Genomic DNA, 20,583 nt, shown 5'->3' with positions numbered 1-20,583 from the left:
CAAAAATGCAGCATTGACCACATCTGATTACTGAAATTTTAACTTTACAGTTATCTGAATAACATGTTTATTGTAATGTCTTTAAAATATGTCATCTGACATACAAAGTAAAAGGTGTGAGATGACAGAAGTCAATGTGGCCGTCTCAAAAAACATTTTAAAAATAATTGTCAAATTTTACAGCCTGCATATTACCTGATTATTTTCCCTACATCAGCGCCGTGTAAGAGCCACTGTATGTGACTCAACAAAAGCCTCTGTGTAGTGAACAGTGCTGAAGGACATACAACTCAAGCACCGGTGGAGTCAGACTAAGGATGAGTCAAAGAGAAATACAAATTTTATTTGTTGCACAAGAAAACACAGTACAGGGCGACAACGCCGGTATACCATGCAGTCAAGTATTACAGATGTGTGCTTGTCTCATGCAGCATGCACTGAACAGAAGAGTCCACAGGAGAACACATGCACATGTACAATAGTTTTACCTGCCAGTTTGTTCTTTAAGTGTAAGTTTGACACCAGCTGAGCTCGTCTTTTTTACCTCACAGCTGTCACATCACAGTCATAGACTTTTAACCAGACCAATCGAGCATTTACTACATTTATATTCACATAAGAAACCAAGCCATTCTGAGAAATAGTGATGTATTCAAACTGTGAAGCCTTTTTACAGAGTTGTCCCTTAGTGTGCAAATGTGTGTAGAACTGAACAAATAGTGTTAAATCTGCTATTTTAGTTTATCTGACATCCTATAATTTTATTAACAAGAATTTAGCTCTAGAATAATGATTTTTTAGTTAATCCCTCTGCAGCATTATTTTGCCTGTGTGACTTCCTTTTAATGCAAATGTGCACGTGTAAAAAAACAAAAAACACCATTACAAACCAGGTGAAGTGTACACTTGCCCAAGAAATCTAGCTGTTTATCAGGTTTCCTTTCATCCCTTAGCTCAGTTAATAGAACTGGGTTGATTTAATACGATGACTATGAAAACAGGTATTTTCAAAAAGCTTGACGATAAACCAGTAACTTAAGTGCATATAAAAACAGTAAATGCTTCTCAGCTTGGCGCTAAATTACTCCTTATGAACAGTTTTAAAAGAAAACAAAAACAGATATGTTACGTCTTTGAGAGTCGTTTTCTTTCATGGTATCAAAGAGGGTAGTTTCATCATATACAGCCACAGGATATAAAATGTCTGTACAGTACATAGCATGTTTGTTCATTGTAAACAATTCCGTCAGACTGCAAAAATAACTGAGCCATTCGGGGACATAATCTCTCCATGCCCTTCACTGACATGACGGCATCCCGTAAGGTCGTCATCATGAGATTTAAGGACTTTTCTTTTAAAAGGAGGAAGAACGACTTAAGGAACACATCAACAATTCAATAAACAGAAGACTCAAGAGGAAGTTGGTACAAAAGCCAGCAACAGCCACTGACAATTAGGACATCAAACCTCAAAACTCTGTCGCTGTAGTGGAAAAAAATCTTAAGTACATCCAGTCTGTACTGGATGTAAAATACGGTTCTAAATACCAGCAAAGTTTTTTGTGAAAACAGCCCATTCCCTCGACTCAGTCTTCCTAAAATCCCAGTGCCTTAAATTGTCATTGTGCATATCATGTCTTTCAACACATGTGGAATTATACACACCCTTGTTATCAAAATATACATCAATATTTGTACAATACATAAAACATTTGTTCAAAGAAGCCCTGGGTTTGGATTCAATGTAAGGGGTTTCATTTCACCTTCAACATTCACTTGCAAAATTCATGTGAAAATACTTTAGTGCATTTTTCCCCCTCGATGTAAACATCACTACACGTAAATTAAGTAGTAACAGGTCTTTTAGGCAAGATGTGTCTGACATGCTCATGTGAGCGAAAAAAAACGCTAAAAAAATACACAAGGATCCAACACATTTCCAGGTACAAAATGATGTGTCACTATAGGTAAGGAAAGACCAAAAAAAAAAAAATATCCCAAAATGTTTTAAACAAAAAGATATTCTCTCCGGTCTCTGTAGATGACATAGACTTCAATTTGGCTGCTCAGTGTTTTTCCTGCACATTGCATGCTTTGAGTAGAACAAGTTATTACAGCGAGACGCAGAGCCATGCTGAATCAGTGTTTACAGATGTCAAAAAGACAAATCATTTGAGATACCTCTATAATATGGTATCACACAAAGTCTATATCGAGTAGCCACAAAGCCGTGTGTGTATGCGTGTATCATGCTCTGCAACATCCACAACTTCATCCTCAACTTCGTCTTTCATGAGATGTTGATGTCAGAGAATGCCATAACGGGGAGGGGGGGGTTACACAAAGATCTTCATGTGCAGTTAAGATTACAAACACAAATGATTTCAACTGACATTTCTGTCTTCAAAGATATGGCTTAGAGGACACTGTACTGATATCATGGCACATAATACCCCTTCTGAGTCGGTTTCATTACAGATTGTACTTTAAAGTCAAAAGTGGACAGTGTCAGTGTGCAATATTACCCTGTTCTGACTGGTTCCACATGTAAGAAGAACAACGTCGTGACCATGAATTCACACTGCAAAGGTACATGATCAACACGTCAATGGAATTACTTTAATTTCTTACAAACCTGATAAAGTTGTCAGACAAACATGGGCCAAACAACTAAACTTTTCATGCCTCTCTTTGGTCAGAAAACCATAATTCTCTTCTTTACCCACCAATGTGATTGTTTTATGAACAGTAGTTGTGTCTGACAGGTACAAAATGGAAGAATTCCAGTTATGAACATCTTTAAAACTCAAAGCAGTTTTTTCCTGCATGCTAATAAGTGCTCAATAGCTTTGACGCTTTCTTCTGCGATGTAGTGCTACTAAAAGGCCTAAGCAAAGCAGCAAAAACATTAGTATTGTAGTCGGGCTGACAGCTGATCAGGAAATGACAAATCAACCATGTTGCTCGCAGTGTGAACCAAAGGTCATTCTTAGGTTGATGGAGATCAAGATAATAGTAGTATTACACTATAGGAAGCTGCGCAGGATCAGATCTAAACCTACACTGACAAGGAGGCAAAAAATTTAACTTCAACTTCTAAAATGACTTGTTGTACCTTTTGGTCTTTTAACAAGTATGCCCAGCATTATCAAACTAGTCTGTACCGCGATAATCTATTTAAAAAAATAAGACATACCGGTATATATATATATAAAAAAAACAACAACAATCTAGTCAAAAAGACATAAAACCACATTTTATGGATACAAAAAATGTTTAACCTTGGCTTTTCAACCAATGAGAACTTCCCTCTTTCCCTTTTACTAACTCGACAAAGTTTGCAAATATAATAAATAAAACCAGAAAGTCCACAACGCCTTGAGGCAAATATTTACATTTACAAAATTCAAGTAAAATCTCCTCCCGCTCTCTCTCAGCCGGACAAGTTTGCAAATGAGTTTACAACCTTTGAAAGACTTGAAAGCAAAGCTATGAGTAGTTGAAATGAGTATAGTCACTTTCTCAGATGTCCTTTTTGTGGAGTTTTCTCTCTGCACTCAGTCTTCTCTGTTGATCCAGAGGTGGTTTCTGCTGCCTGACTGCAGCCATTGTCAGTGACAGGATGACCTTCCTTTTGTGGCGGAGATGAAGTGACGCCCAGCTCCAGCTCAGGTTTCTCGTTGGTTTCCTCACCATCGGAACACGGCTCCCACTCATCCTGTCCCTCGCTCTCCGTTGAGCCCTGCACGGCGATCTGGGGCACTAGCGTGAACCTCCTCACCACCGGCACTTCCAGCTCCACCTCCTCGCCGGTTTGGGGTCGAGTGAGCATCCAGGCCATCCTATGCTGCTGCTGCGTTTGGGCTGGAGCAGTGGTCACTGTGACTGTGGTGCTGGTTTTCTCCTCTGGCTCATCAAAGCTCACCTCCTGCACTGCCTCCTGTTTCTTAAAGGAGTCTCGCCTCTCTGACAGGTTCAGCTTTCGCATCACGACCAGCTGCTCTGATCGTTCAATCCCAGAGTCCCTCATCCTCTGGCTGCCGATGTATCCCCCCAGCCTGCTGTGATCGACCCCAATGTAGGAGCCTCCACAGACACCCTCTGCCTCCAAGTCACCCAGCAGGTCCCCCTCACCATAATACGGCACTTCCAACGTGTGCCTGCGGGGGGCATACGACTTCTTATCAGCATGATAGACACCAGACAGCTTCTCAGCTGACTGTACCCTCTTCAGCAGAGGAGATCGAGGTGGCTCTGCGCTGCGGGGCCGCACAATGTGTCTAACGATGGTGGGCGGGGACAGGGTTTTGCCGTGGTACGTGTGAAGGGTTTTGGCGAAGCCTGAGAGTGGAGAGGGAGAGCGCTGTGGAGAAAGAGGCTGGGCGGAGGATGAGGAGGAGTTGCAGGCCAGGGGTGAGGGAGGGATGTTGCTGGTTGACTTCCGGCGGCCCACCTTGGTGTAGCGCTGCGTGCTGAGTTTGGAGCCCAGGCCGTGGAGAGAACTGGGCCGGATGTGTGCTGCGGGGGAACTGGGAGAGCTGGAGCAAGGAGATGTGCTCTGAGGGGAGTTATTGTCTGGGAAGCAGAGGAAAAACTGTTTTAAAAATTGCACACCACAAGGTGCAGAAATCTCAATATTTTACTATATTTACGCACAGCCAGTTTTATTTATTTTTTTATTTAACCTTTATTTAACCAGGTTGGCTGATTGAGAACAGATTCTCATTTGCAACAGCGACCTGGCCAAGAAAGTGTAGACGTGCAGAACAACATATAGTTACACAGTGAATACACACAGTATGAATGACAAAATATGTAAAACAGTAAAGTCTCTAAAGACAAGACTCTAAAAGATGCTCACAATGACACTATCTGTGGATGTTGTGAGATTCAAAATGCAACTATAAAGCCTCAACTCTCCCCTGGTTTAGAATAAAAATAATTTGGAAGCTACACTGAGCTCACCAATGCCCTGATGGTCGGGTGCGGGACTCCGGCAGGGTGTGGAGGGGCCGGGGGAGAGGCTGTGTGTTGGGGAGCCTGGAAGACTCTCGCTGGAGGACACAGAGTGGTGGAGACCTGAGGAGAAGCTGCGACTGCTATGCATCACTGTGCTCTGCTTGGAGAGCTTCTTCAAGATGCTTCGTCGCCTAGAGGATGAAGAACAAGTCAGATATGTGATATTGTGAAGCTCAGTGAGCTGAGAGGTGGCACTGACACTGAGTTACGGGGTATTCTGTCTGTTCTGATGGCCCCAGAAAGTATTTAGGATACTGTGAATCATTAATAATACAAACACAGAATTTTTTAAAATAAAATAAGTACATGAAGCTGCACTGACTGATAAAAGTTGAGGAAAATACTCACCAGTACAACAGAATGTACCAAGCAACAAATGTAATCAAATTGCTACTGAACTACTTAACAGTGTCTACCACTAGAGGGAGACAGAGCACCGACTTTTGCACATCCAGTTCCCCAACTCACACAGTAAACAAAGGATGACTAACACTGCAGAGATAGGAACTGAAAGCAAACCAGACCTGGGATTATTACCTGTCGTAATTATCTCTCCTCTTGCTCTTCTTGCTACGACGAGCCATCTTGCCTTTGTGTTTGGTTTTTCGAGCTGGACCCACTTTGATCGACGTGTTCTCAAGCGCTATGGTCTGAAGCGCCACCTTGCTGCCACACTGCACATGTCATAGGAAGCAAAGAATGATTTTTTTGTGTTCACGACAAAACAATTGAACTTGTCAAACTTAGTGACTTCCACAGCAGTCTAGTAGCTGTAGTGTACCTTAAGTAGCAGTTCTATCATCTCAGGGTGGACCAGGCCTTGGACAGACTCTCCGTTCACGTGGGTGATGAGGTCTCCAGTGCGGAGACCTGCCTGGTGAGCCGGGCTGCCCTCCTCCACACTCTGTTAAAACAGCAACACACTTATGTAATGCTCAAATGAACCTCCTCTCCTCACACTCACTACCTTTTTATACCTCTCTCTTCGAGTTTGGTGTCATCAGTGCATACAGCAAATTGCCTGACATGGATACATGATATTTAAAACACCTAAGGACTGGTTATAGCTAACCAGTTTTAAGTCTTAACACCCACCGACACCATGTGATGCACCGTGTAGATGTCGCTGTCGCCCATGTAGACACGGATGGCCTGCAGGGTGAAGCCGTACTTCTTCCCCGAGGTGTGGATGACAATGGGAGGCCTCAGGCTGCCGGGGGTAAGCGACAGATCCCGGCTAGGGGAGGAGTCACGGGATGAAGGGTTGGAGGACAGAGAGCGTGGGGAGATGGGACTGGGCTGGAGGCCGCCTGGCAAGTCATCTGAAACAAACAGGGGACGGTTTTCCTCAAAAAGTATCGACCAGACAATTCACAGCATCCTGCCTCCGCAGGGCCTTTTTATAAAAAGTTGTTGTGCTATGAATATAGTCTTACCATTTCAGTTACTTTCACTGTTACATTCTAAATATAGGCCTGTTTGACTTCCGTGATTACAAACATTAGACAATATTACAAGCTTACTTCAACCTGTCACCAGGTTCTGGATCTGCTTATTACGTTTTGATTCCACTTGAATCACATATTGTAGCAGTAAAGGTGTTATCTCTATGTGTGGCACTTAACACCATTGGCTCATTGTCACATTAATTCTGTCTTCTGCTTGACTTTGAGGTGTTGATGATAACCTTCTGTAGCTGTAGTGATGATGAGAGACAGGGCTGAGACAGAGGCTGACTTCGGGACCTTCCCCCCACAGGGAAGCCTCTGTCTGTCTGGCGTCTCCAGCTGGTTACCGAAGCGTCGAGGGCCGGCCGTGTCCTTAGGAGATGAGTGTTTGGCCCCGGTGCTGTTGCTGCGAATCCTGATCCGCCGAAGGTTTGATACTACTACCTCAGCTGCAGGTGACATAGGTTAAAAGGAAAACAACATATAAATATGTTCAGTGGTACATGTTGTGAACAGACGTGTCAAAAACATATCAGTCTGGATTTACCTTCATCGTCAGTGGAGAGGGCAAAGCGGGGCATCGTCTCCAGGCTGTGGGTGCTGCTCATCACCAGAGGACTGGTGTTCCTCTCAGGCTGGGAGGAGCTGGAGGAGGCCCGAGGGCGAAGGCTACAAAGAGCCAAAGACCAGTTGGATGGGTAAATCAAGAGTCCAAGTGATCACACAACATACCAACACTGCGTTTTGATTGTTCGATGCCTTTACATAGTTAAAAGAAAATGCTTTAAGTGCAGGTCAACCATTCATTTCATACAGTTTTTTGGCAGCAATTCTACATGTAACCTAGCAACACAATGCTAAACAAAACAAGAAATCGACAAAAAGCCTCAAGACGACCTCAAAGCGCTCCAAAAGGCTGTGACAGGAATAAAAGCAGCGTATAATTTACAGTATGACACATCGTACACCCTTGCCTACCTGGCCATGCGTCCGGCATGTCTGCGCTCCACGCTACCCTCTGCTGGGCCTGGGAATGGACTGAGTCCTCCCAGGTCCCCGCGGTCCTCCTTGTCCTCACTGTGACTGCGGTCAGAGGAGAAGCTCAGGTTGGATGGTGTTGCCAGATGTTCTGTGCTGCTGTAAACCTGAGAGGTTGAACAGGAGAGAGGGCGTGAAATTGAGAGGTGAGTTGAGTATTGAGGAGGTTTCAGGTAATGTAATTCAACATCTAGCAGACACACTAAAGGCTCTCCACTCCTTGGTTAAAGGAATGACTTTATTATCTCAACAGTCATGGGTAATTTAATTTCTGTGTTGTTTTAAGCCTAGTTCACACTACACAATTTTTTGCCCGATTTGCCGTTTGGCGAGCTTGTGTGAACTATACGACGACGCATCAAAACAGCTCCCCGACACATTTCTGACACATTCGCCGACGTCTACCAGATATCTAGCATGCCAAATATCTGGAAGAGTCGGCCGTCTCGACATCCACATCCAGCCAGGCAGCTGGCAGAGCAGGCAGCTACTTTTCACCACAAAACACTTTTTACTCACCTCCAGCTCTCTCTGTAGCTCAGACAATCCCTGCTACCTGCGTATGACAATCCATTCTTTTACCCATATTTTCTGTCTTTATAATTGGCATCTTTATAATAACAAACAACAGCTGTTTCATGTATAGGTTCGCGTCATTTCCCGCTTCACATTTCACGTGTGTTTTCTTGACAAAACGTGGTTTGGAGACTAGTCATTGTCAGCTCGCGTAGTGTGTGACCCCCTGTCACCGATCAGTTACATAGCGTCAATGTCACAGCGACTTCAAGACTCCAGTCACAAGACGGCAAGTTATGTAGGGTGAACAGCACGGCCATCGTCCGACGCTGAAAGTCGTGTGGTCTGCACGAGGTATTAGTCTGAGAACTGATCATTTCATCTTATACAATGATTAATTTGTGAGTTTGTTGCTAACCCTAATGAAAGCCATTGTGACTGGCCATTACAGGCGAGTTGTAGCAGGAGCAGGCTAATTAATGATGCATAACACAGTGGGACAGCCTGGCAATAGTAACCAATTCTGTAACATCATGAGGTCTTCAATTATGATAACATATTGCTTTTAAATATGAATAGTGAAATACTTTGTAAATAGCCATAAAGATAAGGCTGCAATTCTCATTTGTACAGCATTTTCCAAGGGCTGACCACTTTTTGAACCTCCAAAGGACTTCTAACACCTTTAGCCCTTACCTTGCTGAAGCGATGCGACCAGGAAGCAAACTGTCTGATTTCCAAGGAAGACTCTTCATCATTGGTTTCCTCATCCTCGTCGGAAGCCAAATGGTGGTAACGCTCTGAACGAGCTGAAAACAGTAACAGGAGAAGACGCTCAAAGTTCCACAGAAACTCAAACAAAGAAAATGGAGAAAACTTTTTAAAATAAAATATAGAGAACTCAAATTTGTGAAGTTTCCATTTGTCAATTGTTATTTATTTGTGCATCACAAGAGACGTCTTAAACAGCCACTTTCTTTGCTGTCACACTAGAATAAAAAGCATTTTGGTCTACTGAGTTTTAAATGTGGGAGAAACCCCCTCTTTAAACCTGACCGACGTAACACCAATTAGAAAACATTTTATATAATCTCTATATCATCTCAAGCGTAACCTACTGTCGAAGTAGCTGGTGTCGTCCTCCGCCTCCAGCTGAGGGATGAATTCAGCTTTCTGCCTCAGGAGTCCATTCCAGTCCAAACCCAGGAAGAATGGGTGTTGTTTGACCTCTGAGGCTCCGCCTACAACCACAGTTTTAACAACCAATCAAATACTAGATTACGTTTTAAAACACTGTGACATCAAAAAGGTCAATAAAACTAAAGAGGCAACTAAACCTAACTCCTTTTCAGAAATAGGTGTTTCCTATATTTTCCTCTAAATTAAGAGTATCTCCCAACTTTGACTTTCTTGACCTAAATTAGAATTTTTCTCATGTAAATTCTTTATTACTGTCTTACATATGTAAGTTATAAAGTGTATTAAAATAATTATGTTTAAGAGAAAGAAAACAACCTATTTTTCATTATCAGTCTGCATCAAACACCATCTGCAGCTTTTTCATGTGTTAATCAGCAGTAAACTGAGCAGTACCAGTTCCCAGTCGGTCTAAAGGACTCTGTCTGAGCAAGCGGGTGATCAGGTCCTGGGCATCACCAGGTAAGGCATCGTCTCCTTCTGGCCAAACAATTTCATCTGCAAAAAAAAACAGACAAACTAGAGAGATAAATAAAAATAAATCAAAAGTGACAAAACAAAAGTTGCAGTGTCTGAAGTTCAGTTGTTATACTTATAATAAATAATAAGTATAAAGTTATAATCTCTGCAAGCACTTAATTATTTCCATTTCTTGGCCTATGGCATACAAAATGATACTGTTTTCTGTGAAAGAAAATAAATTATATTACTTATAGACTACTCTGTTGTGTGAAGTTTTAAAGTTTGGCAACAAATGCAATGATATCAAGTTGTATTTTTAGACTTACACGAATAGGATTCTAAAAAGACGAGAAAATAAGAGACTCCTCTACTTCTACTTATGATTTATGTCTCATTCCGGCACTCACCACTGACAACTTGTCCAAAAAGCTCTTCAGTTGTGTCTCCAAAGAATGGCACACAGCCGACCAGGAATTCATAGAGGATGATCCCCATCGCCCACCAGTCCACTGGCTTCCCGTAGCCCTGCCTGAGGATCACCTCTGGTGCAATGTACTCTGGAGTGCCACACACCTGCACAGGTAAACCGACACAGGTGAGTTTTAGGGAACAGAAACAGCTGCTTGCATAATCACCGCTGTTGCAATTTTTTTTTTTGCATTCGAAAACTCACCTGTTTGTCAACAAACTCTCTTGTGTCTTTCTCCATGTGACCCTCGTACAAGTTGGTGGTCATGTTCATCAGACCAATTTTAGACAGACCGAAGTCCGTCAGTTTGATGTGGCCCATGGATGTAATCAACAAACTGTTTGGTGGAAAAAGACAGAAAAAATAATCCATCAACAACACAAGCAGTTTTCCAAGGGTATTTTACTTTGAACTGTCAATGCTTTCAATTAATCTCTTATATTTGTTGCAGAATTTAAGAGCCCAGATTAAAATATAAAAGGAACACTGAAAAAAAAAATTAAATAGATATCTGGACTCTCTATCAGACAGACCATTCTGTTAAGTAATTTAATTATGTTTAATCCTGATGAAAAGCAAGTGTACCAGGTCAGAACTGGCTCATATTCAGTACCAAAAGAGAAAAGAGTGTCCAAAAGAGAAGCTGGTATTTATACAGGAATGAAGGTGGGCTGGACCCGAATATTCGACTATTCAGTTTTGAGATTCGATTGTTGAGGGGTTTTTTCGCGCGCCTGACAAACAGAAAACAACATCAAACGGAAAACAACACGAAGCCCTCAGCTGTGTGGCAGGACTTTAAAGTGAGTGATGACAACTGTAGTGTGGTAGTTATGGCGTTTATTAATTTTACAATTGCTTAATTTCATTACAGATCAAAACAGTCAAATTTCCTAAATTTTAAAGTTAAATTTAACTGCTGTAGGCTACAACAAATAAACAATATAATGAACACATTTAAATAATTCATATTAGGCCAATTGTAGAAGAGGAACATTTAGTCACTCTTATAAAAGTTTAATTATGCATAAACTTTGTTTAGTTCCACTACCGGAAATAACACTCATCCTATCTGCTCTCCCTGGACCCCCACCCAGCTAAAGTATTACTGGATTCTGCACTGGACCTGCTCGGATCAGACTCTCTCACTCTGGACTCTCAGCTATGGTTCCTCCTTTTCTGCACAGCAGCCACCAACCTGGTTCGGCACTCATCTATTTTCACTCTACTTCGTTCTTCACCTGCTAAACATAGGCTACGATCCTTTTAACCCTGCAATAAATATTTCTCTTTTATGTAACTCCTCCCTTTCTTGGTCCTGTACTTTGTTACTTTGGGGGGGGCGAGGATTTGATTATTTGCTTTTAATTGCTATCGAAGCTTTGAAGCTCAAAAAATGACATCCGGGCCAGCCCTAGAATGGAGTGGGAGTTGGTTTGTTTTCTTACTTGTCAGGTTTGAGATCTCGATGCACAATACCATAGTTGTGAAGGTACTCCAGGGCCAGGACTGTTTCAGCAAAGTACATTCTTGTCATTTCTACAGGCAGAGGGCCCATGTTCTTGAGCAGGTTGGCACAATCTCCACCTTAATGAAACGGGAAAAACAGAATATCAAAGCCTCAATTCTGTTGCTTGGACTAATTTTTAATTCTACATTATCACTCACTGTGAGCCGCTCTAGCTTAAACAAAGCCAAAGGTTTAATTAGTAAAAAAAAGATCACGCAGTCCATCTCTACTTTACCTTCCACATACTCCATGACCATGCAGAGGTGACGTCGTGTCTCAAACGAGCAGAACATGGAGACAACGAAGGGGTTCTCAGCAAAAGTTAGGATGTCTCGCTCCACAAAAGCCTGCTGGATCTGGTTCCTCAGGACCAAGTTCTGACGATTTATCTTTTTCATGGCAAACCGTTGGCGGGTCTCCTTGTGGCGGACCAGATACACAGCCCTGTCAAAATCCACAGTCCTATTATCTTCACACTTAACAATAAAACTGCTTCAAGAAAATTTTAAGGGATATTCGCATAGAAAGCATGGGCACAGAGAGGGGTCGAAGTTTGGGACAGTTTTTCACTTGCTGCGTTTAAGCATAAGTGTAACTTTTACTTCTGAGATTTGAGATTCCCTTCATCTTATTCTAATTCAATGCACAATTGGATAGATAGGACGTCTCTGCGTGAAGCTGCCTTTGCTGTGACATGATCAAACCGCAGCCACAATTCTAGCAAACAAGGATGAAATTTTGTCCCTCTTTGAAATGTTCTCCTTTCTCGCATGGGATAACTGCAGCACTCTGAACTGTTCTGACTGACAGTCTGAATGAGCCATGACATTCCTTGTCTTTATTAAGCTGTGGTTACAGAATAACGCAATATGTTGCTGCGTAATTAGTTGAAAACCACCATGTGAAAATTCTGGATGTTTGGTCAAAATGAGGAAATTAGTTTCTATAGATAAGATCTAAGATAATTATTTATTAGGGGTGTGCATCTTCACTGGTCTCACGATTCGATTGCTATTATCAGGTCAACGATTCGATTTCTCACCTCAAGGGTGGGAACTTCTAGACACCTCATTACGATTATGAGGCTGAGATGCGATTGTAACACAAATAAGATAAAGATGTATTTTCTCACTGCGTTACTACTTGTTACTTTCAAAGCAAAGTATATGTACCAATCCAAATAAGTAGGTAGTAATGAAATGCAGATATTTAATGTTACTTTATATAATGCTCGAGGTTTCTGTCTCCTCTCTGTCCCTCCCTCCCTCTTCCACTCTCTCTCTCTATCTCTCTCCTTCACCCCCAACCGGTCGAGGCAGATGGCCGCCTACCCTGAGCCATGGTTCTGCTCGAGGTTTCTGCCTCTTAAAAGGAAGTTTTTCCTTGCCTCTGTCGCCTAGTGGTTGCTCTTGGTGGGAATTGTTGGGTTTCTGTAATAATAGAGTACGGTCTAGACCTGCGCTTTTATGAAAAGCGCTATGAGATAACTGTTGTTCTGATTTGGCGTTACATGAATAAAATTTAACTGAACTGAATAGATATGTTGAACTACGCACTTTACAACGCTCCAGCCAAAACCCGTTCATTCCGCCTCAATACATCTGTTCCTTTTTTTGTCTCGTGTAGTGTAGTTACATATTTGTGTTTTGTCTTATAAGTTGATTATTGTCATCTTGTATTGAGCACAATGGGCCTTGAGAAACAGCATTTTGTTCATTTGTGTACTTGTTATGTGAATGAACGACAACAAGCAAACTTGAACTAGCAGCCAAAAAACATCCTGTTCAGCTTCTAGACCGCATACTGAAGAGGAGACGTAACTGCCTTCATTTTTCTAGTACTTGAAAAACAATATACAGACTTTAATTAACGGACACACTGTGACCTACACTATACATTTACTGCCAGACTGAAACGTAGCGCTCATATTTTCCTCTGCTCCGCTGCTTTCACCATCACGTTCTGCCGCCTGTCACGTAGCTGTCCTTTGAGGAATGAGGAGAGGACGCAAGCTAAGCATTACTGAGCTACACAGTGTGCAGGTGAAAATCATTAACGTTAGTTGCGCATTGATTCCCATTGATTGACATTTGTGAATTGATTCGGAATCGTCCTAGTCCGCATCGCAATGCATCTAAAAATCTATTATTTTCCACACCCCTATTATTTATATCAATTACATATAATGAATAAAAAGGCCGTATTGCAGTAGATTTTCAAGGAACCAAAAGAAGCCTTTGACAAATTCTCAATCTCCTAGCTCTTGGTTTATAAAGAGTAAAAAATGTTTAAAACACATCTTTTAGAAAACTAATAAACAAAGATAAGAAAATTTATGGAAAGTTCAGACAATGGTCCTTTCTTCTTACCCGTAAGCTCCATTACTGATGAGTTTGATCGTTTCAAAATCACTTTCAAGTGGTTTCCTTCTAGTTGGTGTCACTGTCTGTGGGGCTTTATTCTATTGAGAGAGAAGCAAAAACATAATGTCCCTGGCAAGTTAAATATGAAACATAGTAGAAGCAATACTGTTAGTAGGAATAGTACTGTATAATTCATGTTCCAGGGCTTGCCTGTGCAGTCTGCTATGTAGTACATACTGAGGGCCAACTTTTAGTCCAAATACTGAACACATAGTTGTAAAATTTTGTCCACATATCTGAATTTAGGGCAACATAAATAAAACCAACTTGAATTTAGTGTTTGACACTACCCTAACAAATGTTCACAGATTTTAGAGCAATTTTGGAGATATAGATTCACTATAAAATATCTGTAGCGCAACTAAACAAACAGAACTCTGATTTAAAATATTTATGGTATCCTTTCACACTAAAATGGGTCATTGGAAACCTAATGTCCTAATCCTCTGGAGACACATTTAGCACAGCACTCAGGAAGTGACTAAAAACAATTTAAAACAAGGGACACATTGGAAGAAAGTGTGTGTATTTTAATTTTTAATCTTAAACAATATTCTCTTCCAATATCAAAAACTGTGCTTTACAGGTAATCAGTAATAATAAAAGTGAACGCTTACCTCCACATTAGCATCTGGTTCCACTGACACCGAAGGACTGCCATCATACTGTTCAAGCTGTACCATGTCTAGAAATAATAAAAGAGAGAGAGAGAGAGAGATGGTGTTTAATCTTATGGTGGAATCTTCAATTCCCACCATTAGCCCTTCTTTTCTCCATCTCTGTTACTCTTATTTCAGACAGTTAGGTTTATAATGTACTTTTAACTTATATTATTATATAGTATTATTATAGTAAAATGAGTCAACACAGATAATGATGTACTCGCTAATCCCCAATAGTAAGGAACTTCTTGGTGAATTTGATTCAGTTTAGTTCAGTCTAACCATCTGAGAGTTCTCAGGTCATTTAGCTGTACAGAAACTGGTTCCTACTGCATGTTTATGTGGTAGTAAAACTGCAGGACTTCTTTTCCCAGTGTTTGTTCATAAAGGCCTATTCTATGATGCAAGTCAAATCCTATCCCAATAGAAAGTGATTTCAAAAGACACTGACAATAATAAAGCACATAATCTAGCAGGTTTCAAACAGAGACATTACCTTCTAATAGGTCCCGTGTCAGACCCAGCTGGCTGATGATGTACCGCGGGATGTCCGTCTTGATTCCCCGGCCAACTTTGGCATGACCCTCTGCTGCCTCAAGTAAGTGATAAAACTCTTCCGGGTCAAACTCCTGTGAACAACATCAAAGTCCCATTAATGTGAACTGGCTGAAGCCAATCTCCTGCCAGACTGAACTCAAAGCAGGAAACGGCAGAAGCAGGTGTTTAATCTGTATTAGTGGGACAAGTCAAAGGTAACTGCAGTCTTCAAGATGTTCAGCTTCTCATTCAAGTCCAGTTGCTTGTGATATATTACTAGTAGTTATTCCCATAACCAATAATAACCCTAATCAGATTTGACAAATTAATGTTTTTTTTTAACCTTTTTAACCGTATTATCATTATTATTTTACTCTCTACTCTCACTCTTCTTATATTTTGGGAATACTGAAGGGGAGACACAGTGAAAGTTGAGTAATCTTGTCTTCAGATCATCAGCTTCATGTTCTGACACACTTCCACTTTTTAAGAGAGAATAAAGATCAGACACTCATTGCAGTCCTGCTTTAACGTGAACTGACTTCTAACCATTTCAAAGTAATCTAATTTTCAATTAGGAAGAGATTTTCTCCTCCTCAGCTTACCAGACACTCCAGGAGGCGAGCTGGCCGAGAGATTATGATGAGGATCTTCCTCACCAGCTGGATGATGACTGTCACCTCCTCGCTTTCAGAGCGCTCGTACGCCTGGAAAACAGGATGGTTCATTTATGCAGAACTCAACTTGCTGAACACAAAATGCCCAACAGAGGACAAAACACACAACACAGTTTATAAATTATATTTTAAAATATATAAGAATAAGAAATATAGGAATATCATGATACTTCCAACCAAATAAAGTGCTGTGTAAAACTTTGCATACACTTCAGTTTGACAAATGAATTTGCTGCGCTGTATTATCCAGCTAGAGTCAAACCAGGGAACGGTGTTGTTTATGGTCAGGGCTCTAACCCACGGGCCACTCAGGCAACCTGGACACCTTAACATTAAAGCCATGTGATTTTTGAGCATCTCATTCTAAGACTATAGATATTCATATCCTCTACTCTTCTGGGAAGGCTTTCCACAAGATTATGGAACCTGGCTACAGGGATTTTCTCCTATTCAGCCAAAGAGCATTATTGAGGTCCAACACAGATGTTGGCTGATAATTCCTGGCTTGCATTTAAAAATATATAATTTAAAATTAAACTATAAATAAAACATGTTGTAATGTAAAAGGGAAATAAAAGTAAAGGAGAATAAAGAAAATTATGATTTCCATGTTGCCACATTTTGAGACATGGGATAAGAGGTGGCATGTATGCACCATTGATAATTGTAATTAAGAAATGTTAAAAAGAATTTCTCTGTCTGTTGTCTACACAATGGTTTCAAATACACCAGTATCACTTCCTCCACCACTGAAAAAAGATTCTAGCAGAAGCGCTGCTTAGTAATGAAACAGGAAATATAAATATATAAAACAGTGTGTTCAAAGCAGATGGGACAGCATTAAGAGAAATATGAAACAGAAGCTGTCTGACAGAATAGCATGAGAAAAAACTTCACTTTAAACCAAAAGGAGTTGTTAAAATAATCACTGGGTGGGTGGGCGGAGTATTAATGAGTCATCCACGACCTTTCTTGTAGACGACTGGAGTGACAGTCTGTACTAGTGAAAAGGTGGCTGCATGGTTTTCCATGCATTTATGTCCAAGTATGCATGTTCAGCCTGGATAATCTGTCTATTAAATATAAAGCTATAATCAGCAGCCAGTTAGCTTAGCATAAAGTCTGGAAAGGAGGGTGGTGTGTGTGTGAGAATGTGTGTGAGTGTGCGTGCATGGGGGGGGGCGCTCTCTGTCTAAAGGTAACAAAAGCTGCCTACCAGCACCTCTAAAATGTCAAAGTCAACTATTCCTTTAACTTTCTCCAAAGTTCCCTATGGTTAAGAGAACCATGATCTGCACGTGTGACAATCCTCTGGTCATGCCTGCCAGACCAATAATCCAATGTGAATGTCACAATGTGAAAGTGTGAGAAAGATGGTCTTGTCTAGATTAGAAAGTCACAAGGCCAATTCATCAAACAGCCACATACCCTGTTACTGAAAACACAAAATCCTCACATGCTCACTCAGTGAGGAGAATCTGGTTTGGTAAAGCATGTGCTAATTGCTTTTTATTGTTTTTTGGTTCCTGTGCTAGAATTCCCAGAAAAAATCTTCTCTCAGTTAAGTCTCTTTAACATTTTCATGGTAACAAGCTCAAAAGCATATTTGAGAGAACAACTTGAGGTAACAGGCATGTACAATGACCAATGGAGGTTGAAAAATAAATAAAAAGCTTCTGAAAGCTTCCAAAAGGTTGTTTTCCATAAAACTACTTTTGTTGCAATGATCAAGAGGCAGTGATTTTGGCAGCAAAGATTGAAAAATAAAATGTTGCTTTCTGTACATCAGAGGATATTTCCCAGCCAAGAGCTACCAAATAAGTGCTTATAATTTTACAGCTTTTACAAACTGAAAGAAATTTGTCATTTTTTCTCTGAAACTGTTACACAAAGTTAAAAAAGTGGCCTAGTTGGCACACACAGTGAGTCTTCAGGTTTGTGTACCCGAGTCACAGCATTTGTTCCACTGAATGGGAACAGACTTATCAGTTCAGCTGGAGGTACAGCGAGTCGGCCATGCCTTCTGTCTGATAGCATGCAGAGGGACATGGGAGGAGGTTGCTATAGAAACTAACATTTTAACACAACACAGATAGGATCTATGACAAAAGTACTTCTCACTATCACTGACAATTTCCACAACCAGATCCACTGTGTGCGCCTTTGGCCATCAGACGGTTATTGACTGACGTGCATGATTACACATTTCACTCCGGCTCGATCAATCGCCTTTCATAACTTCATTACATCTGCGTCCAGATGAAGCGTTCACACGTAGTTCATCAGCTGATGATGTCCATTTAATTATCTTTTTTTTTTTTACAACAATCAAAGCAAATTTTGCCCACATCATTTCTACAGGAGTAGACCCAAATCAGATATTCCCTTCCTCACCTCATGAAGCAGCTTCTCCAGCTTCTCCTGCAGCTCAGCGAAGTATCGGGATGTAACCAGGCCTGTCCGGGACTTGTCCAGACAGTCTCTCACCAGCTCGACCAACTGGTGCTGGATGAAGCCCAGCACCCCGTCGGCCAGCGGGAGGGAGCTGTCTGGAGAGCAGTGGGTGATAATTTCAAACAAGCGTTCCTCCATCTGGGCTGTGGCCTGCAGGGAGGTCAAGCACACAAACACACAGTTAAGGCATTTAAAAACCAGTCATTTTGATTTTATACTCCCCCAAATGTCCATAATATTTCTGTGGGTGGATTTATATGGTTGTTGGTCTTTACCAGTGATTTCACACATTTGATAAATTAACCACCTACTGGGATTTGTGGCTTTCAAAAATTTGGCTCAGTTTCCATCCTATCATTGTTTTTAAACAATAAACCTTTCCCTTCTGTGTCTATAACATATCTTTTAAAATGATTAAGAATATAACTTTGTTGTGTTAAGGTGGGACAACATGTGTGCAACAAACTGGAAAAGCAGTGTCTTTGCTACACATATGTACCTTTGGAAAACGTTCTCTGTAAACATGGTTCATCATGACTATCTCATTATCAAAGGAGACACTTGACCGCCCGGGGCTGCAAAACAAACAAAAACGACCGATTAGTATGTTATAATAAATTCATTTCAAATTTTACAAATACACAATCAAAGAAATATCTCCTCCGAGCCACTAAGCTAATGTGAAAGTGGTTATGTCATCGAGGCCCTCGCGGTTATCTAGAAATGCCCAAAAGTCGATTTGGTTCAGCAAGGCCAAACATACACACATCACGTAGTTCAGGTTTGAGTGAAAGAGGTTCTTTGAGGTCAACATCTACACTTACACTTCTGATCTCAGCCTGTCGAAAGCAACACTGTAAGCCAATATTCGATTTCAGTAGCTCTTAAGCTGGTAAAGCCACATTCAGAGTGGATTTCATTGTCACGTTTTGATGTTTCTCTTTTAGATGTGTCTACACCGACAGCAGATGTTTCCTCTGGCCAAACCGTGTGAATCATCCACATCGATTCATTTACTGCAACACGACTTCAGTATTTATGCCCATGAGACGGGTGTATTTTCACTAACAAGTCTTGCTTGGTGAAGCTTCAAACAGAACAGATGGAGAAAAAAAAACATTTATCACATGCAAACAGGCTCCCTAAGCCATTTTTTGGTCATGAAAGACGCCTCTGTTTAGCTGGATGGCTGCTGCCCAACACGCACTGCTGCAGCTCACCGTGGCTCTCTGCATCAGGCCCCCCACCCTCCTAAACCACCCCCACCCTTGACTACAGTTCAGCAGATAGATCCCTGAGGCTCTCTGTTAGCTAGCATGCCCACGCACAGCACACCATGGTGCCAGAACACAGAGCACTCAGGCATCGCACAAACAGCGCAGAGCAGAGCCAACAGACAAAAGTTGTCAAAACCACACATCTCTGCAGTCAGATCTCCACCTGCCTGCCGGCCAACAGGCATGTGTGATCAGTCTGAAGCACTTCAGATGCCAAATGCTGCGTTTGCTTGTGAATTTGTCTTGGTCATACTGATGCACAGACATCTTGATATCTGACAGTCTAACAGTACATAATGACACCAAGGGCCACATGCAATGGCTGTCCAAAATTAATCTTCTTCTAATGTTGTTTTCTGCAACAAAAGGGTAGCTAATCCCTCGGGAAGGATTACTGCATTAAATCTGTATAAAATATTACTTTCATTAGTTTAATGACGGCCAAGAAACAACATAAAACAGATGCTTAGACTCTGCCCAGACTTTTGAGGGAATTCTAGAAGTGGTGAACACAAGTTTAACACTAACATTTCTCCCGCCTAAGAGTGGATCTAAGAATGAAAGATTGTATAAAAGAAGTGGATGTAGCCACAGTGATGTCACGCATTGGTTTGTGGACTTCGGTTTTGAAGACTCAAGTTTGCCATTTTGGCCGTCGCCATCTTGGTTTTTTGGAACCAAACTGGACGTGGACATATGTAGACAAGAGGGTGGCGCTAGCTAGCTTTGTTAGCAAGGTGCATCCGTAATTCACTATTAACTGGGATGCTAATTTTGCCGAGCGCAAAACAGGCTTAAAACAAAATATACTTACTGGAAAAATTAACTGTTGACTCCTAATATGCATATTCAACGGCGCTGGTCAAATGCACAGTGTAGTGCAGTGGATACGAG

General features: G+C 41.3%; 1 protein-coding gene across 2 annotated transcripts in view; it reads right to left on the bottom strand.

Moving 5' to 3' along the window:
* Nucleotides 1-312: 312 nt before the first annotated feature.
* The window catches only part of mast3b (microtubule associated serine/threonine kinase 3b), a 40,654-nt gene continuing 20,383 nt past the window's right edge, over nucleotides 313-20,583 (bottom strand). For both annotated transcript variants that reach the window (XM_038715569.1, XM_038715570.1), the window contains 21 exons: nucleotides 18,912-18,987; nucleotides 18,353-18,562; nucleotides 15,887-15,988; nucleotides 15,241-15,373; nucleotides 14,700-14,767; nucleotides 14,029-14,120; nucleotides 11,895-12,103; nucleotides 11,598-11,736; nucleotides 10,354-10,486; nucleotides 10,088-10,253; nucleotides 9,615-9,716; nucleotides 9,140-9,262; nucleotides 8,718-8,830; nucleotides 7,446-7,612; nucleotides 7,015-7,136; nucleotides 6,707-6,916; nucleotides 6,115-6,341; nucleotides 5,801-5,923; nucleotides 5,557-5,693; nucleotides 4,966-5,150; nucleotides 313-4,575 (listed from right to left, as the gene is read on the bottom strand). In XM_038715569.1, the coding sequence (XP_038571497.1) occupies nucleotides 3,515-4,575; nucleotides 4,966-5,150; nucleotides 5,557-5,693; nucleotides 5,801-5,923; nucleotides 6,115-6,341; nucleotides 6,707-6,916; nucleotides 7,015-7,136; nucleotides 7,446-7,612; nucleotides 8,718-8,830; nucleotides 9,140-9,262; nucleotides 9,615-9,716; nucleotides 10,088-10,253; nucleotides 10,354-10,486; nucleotides 11,598-11,736; nucleotides 11,895-12,103; nucleotides 14,029-14,120; nucleotides 14,700-14,767; nucleotides 15,241-15,373; nucleotides 15,887-15,988; nucleotides 18,353-18,562; nucleotides 18,912-18,987 (3,898 nt within the window). In that variant the 3' untranslated portion in view covers nucleotides 313-3,514. The remainder of the gene's footprint in view (nucleotides 4,576-4,965; nucleotides 5,151-5,556; nucleotides 5,694-5,800; nucleotides 5,924-6,114; nucleotides 6,342-6,706; nucleotides 6,917-7,014; nucleotides 7,137-7,445; nucleotides 7,613-8,717; nucleotides 8,831-9,139; nucleotides 9,263-9,614; nucleotides 9,717-10,087; nucleotides 10,254-10,353; nucleotides 10,487-11,597; nucleotides 11,737-11,894; nucleotides 12,104-14,028; nucleotides 14,121-14,699; nucleotides 14,768-15,240; nucleotides 15,374-15,886; nucleotides 15,989-18,352; nucleotides 18,563-18,911; nucleotides 18,988-20,583) is intronic.

This window comes from Micropterus salmoides, unplaced genomic scaffold (genome assembly GCF_014851395.1).
Source record: "Micropterus salmoides isolate LMB-PRFRI ecotype aquatic unplaced genomic scaffold, ASM1485139v1 Ms_hic_scaffold_13, whole genome shotgun sequence".
NCBI lineage: Eukaryota > Metazoa > Chordata > Actinopteri > Centrarchiformes > Centrarchidae > Micropterus > Micropterus salmoides.
Note: the sequence above shows the minus strand (reverse complement) of the source record. Positions and strands in the feature narration are given on the sequence as shown.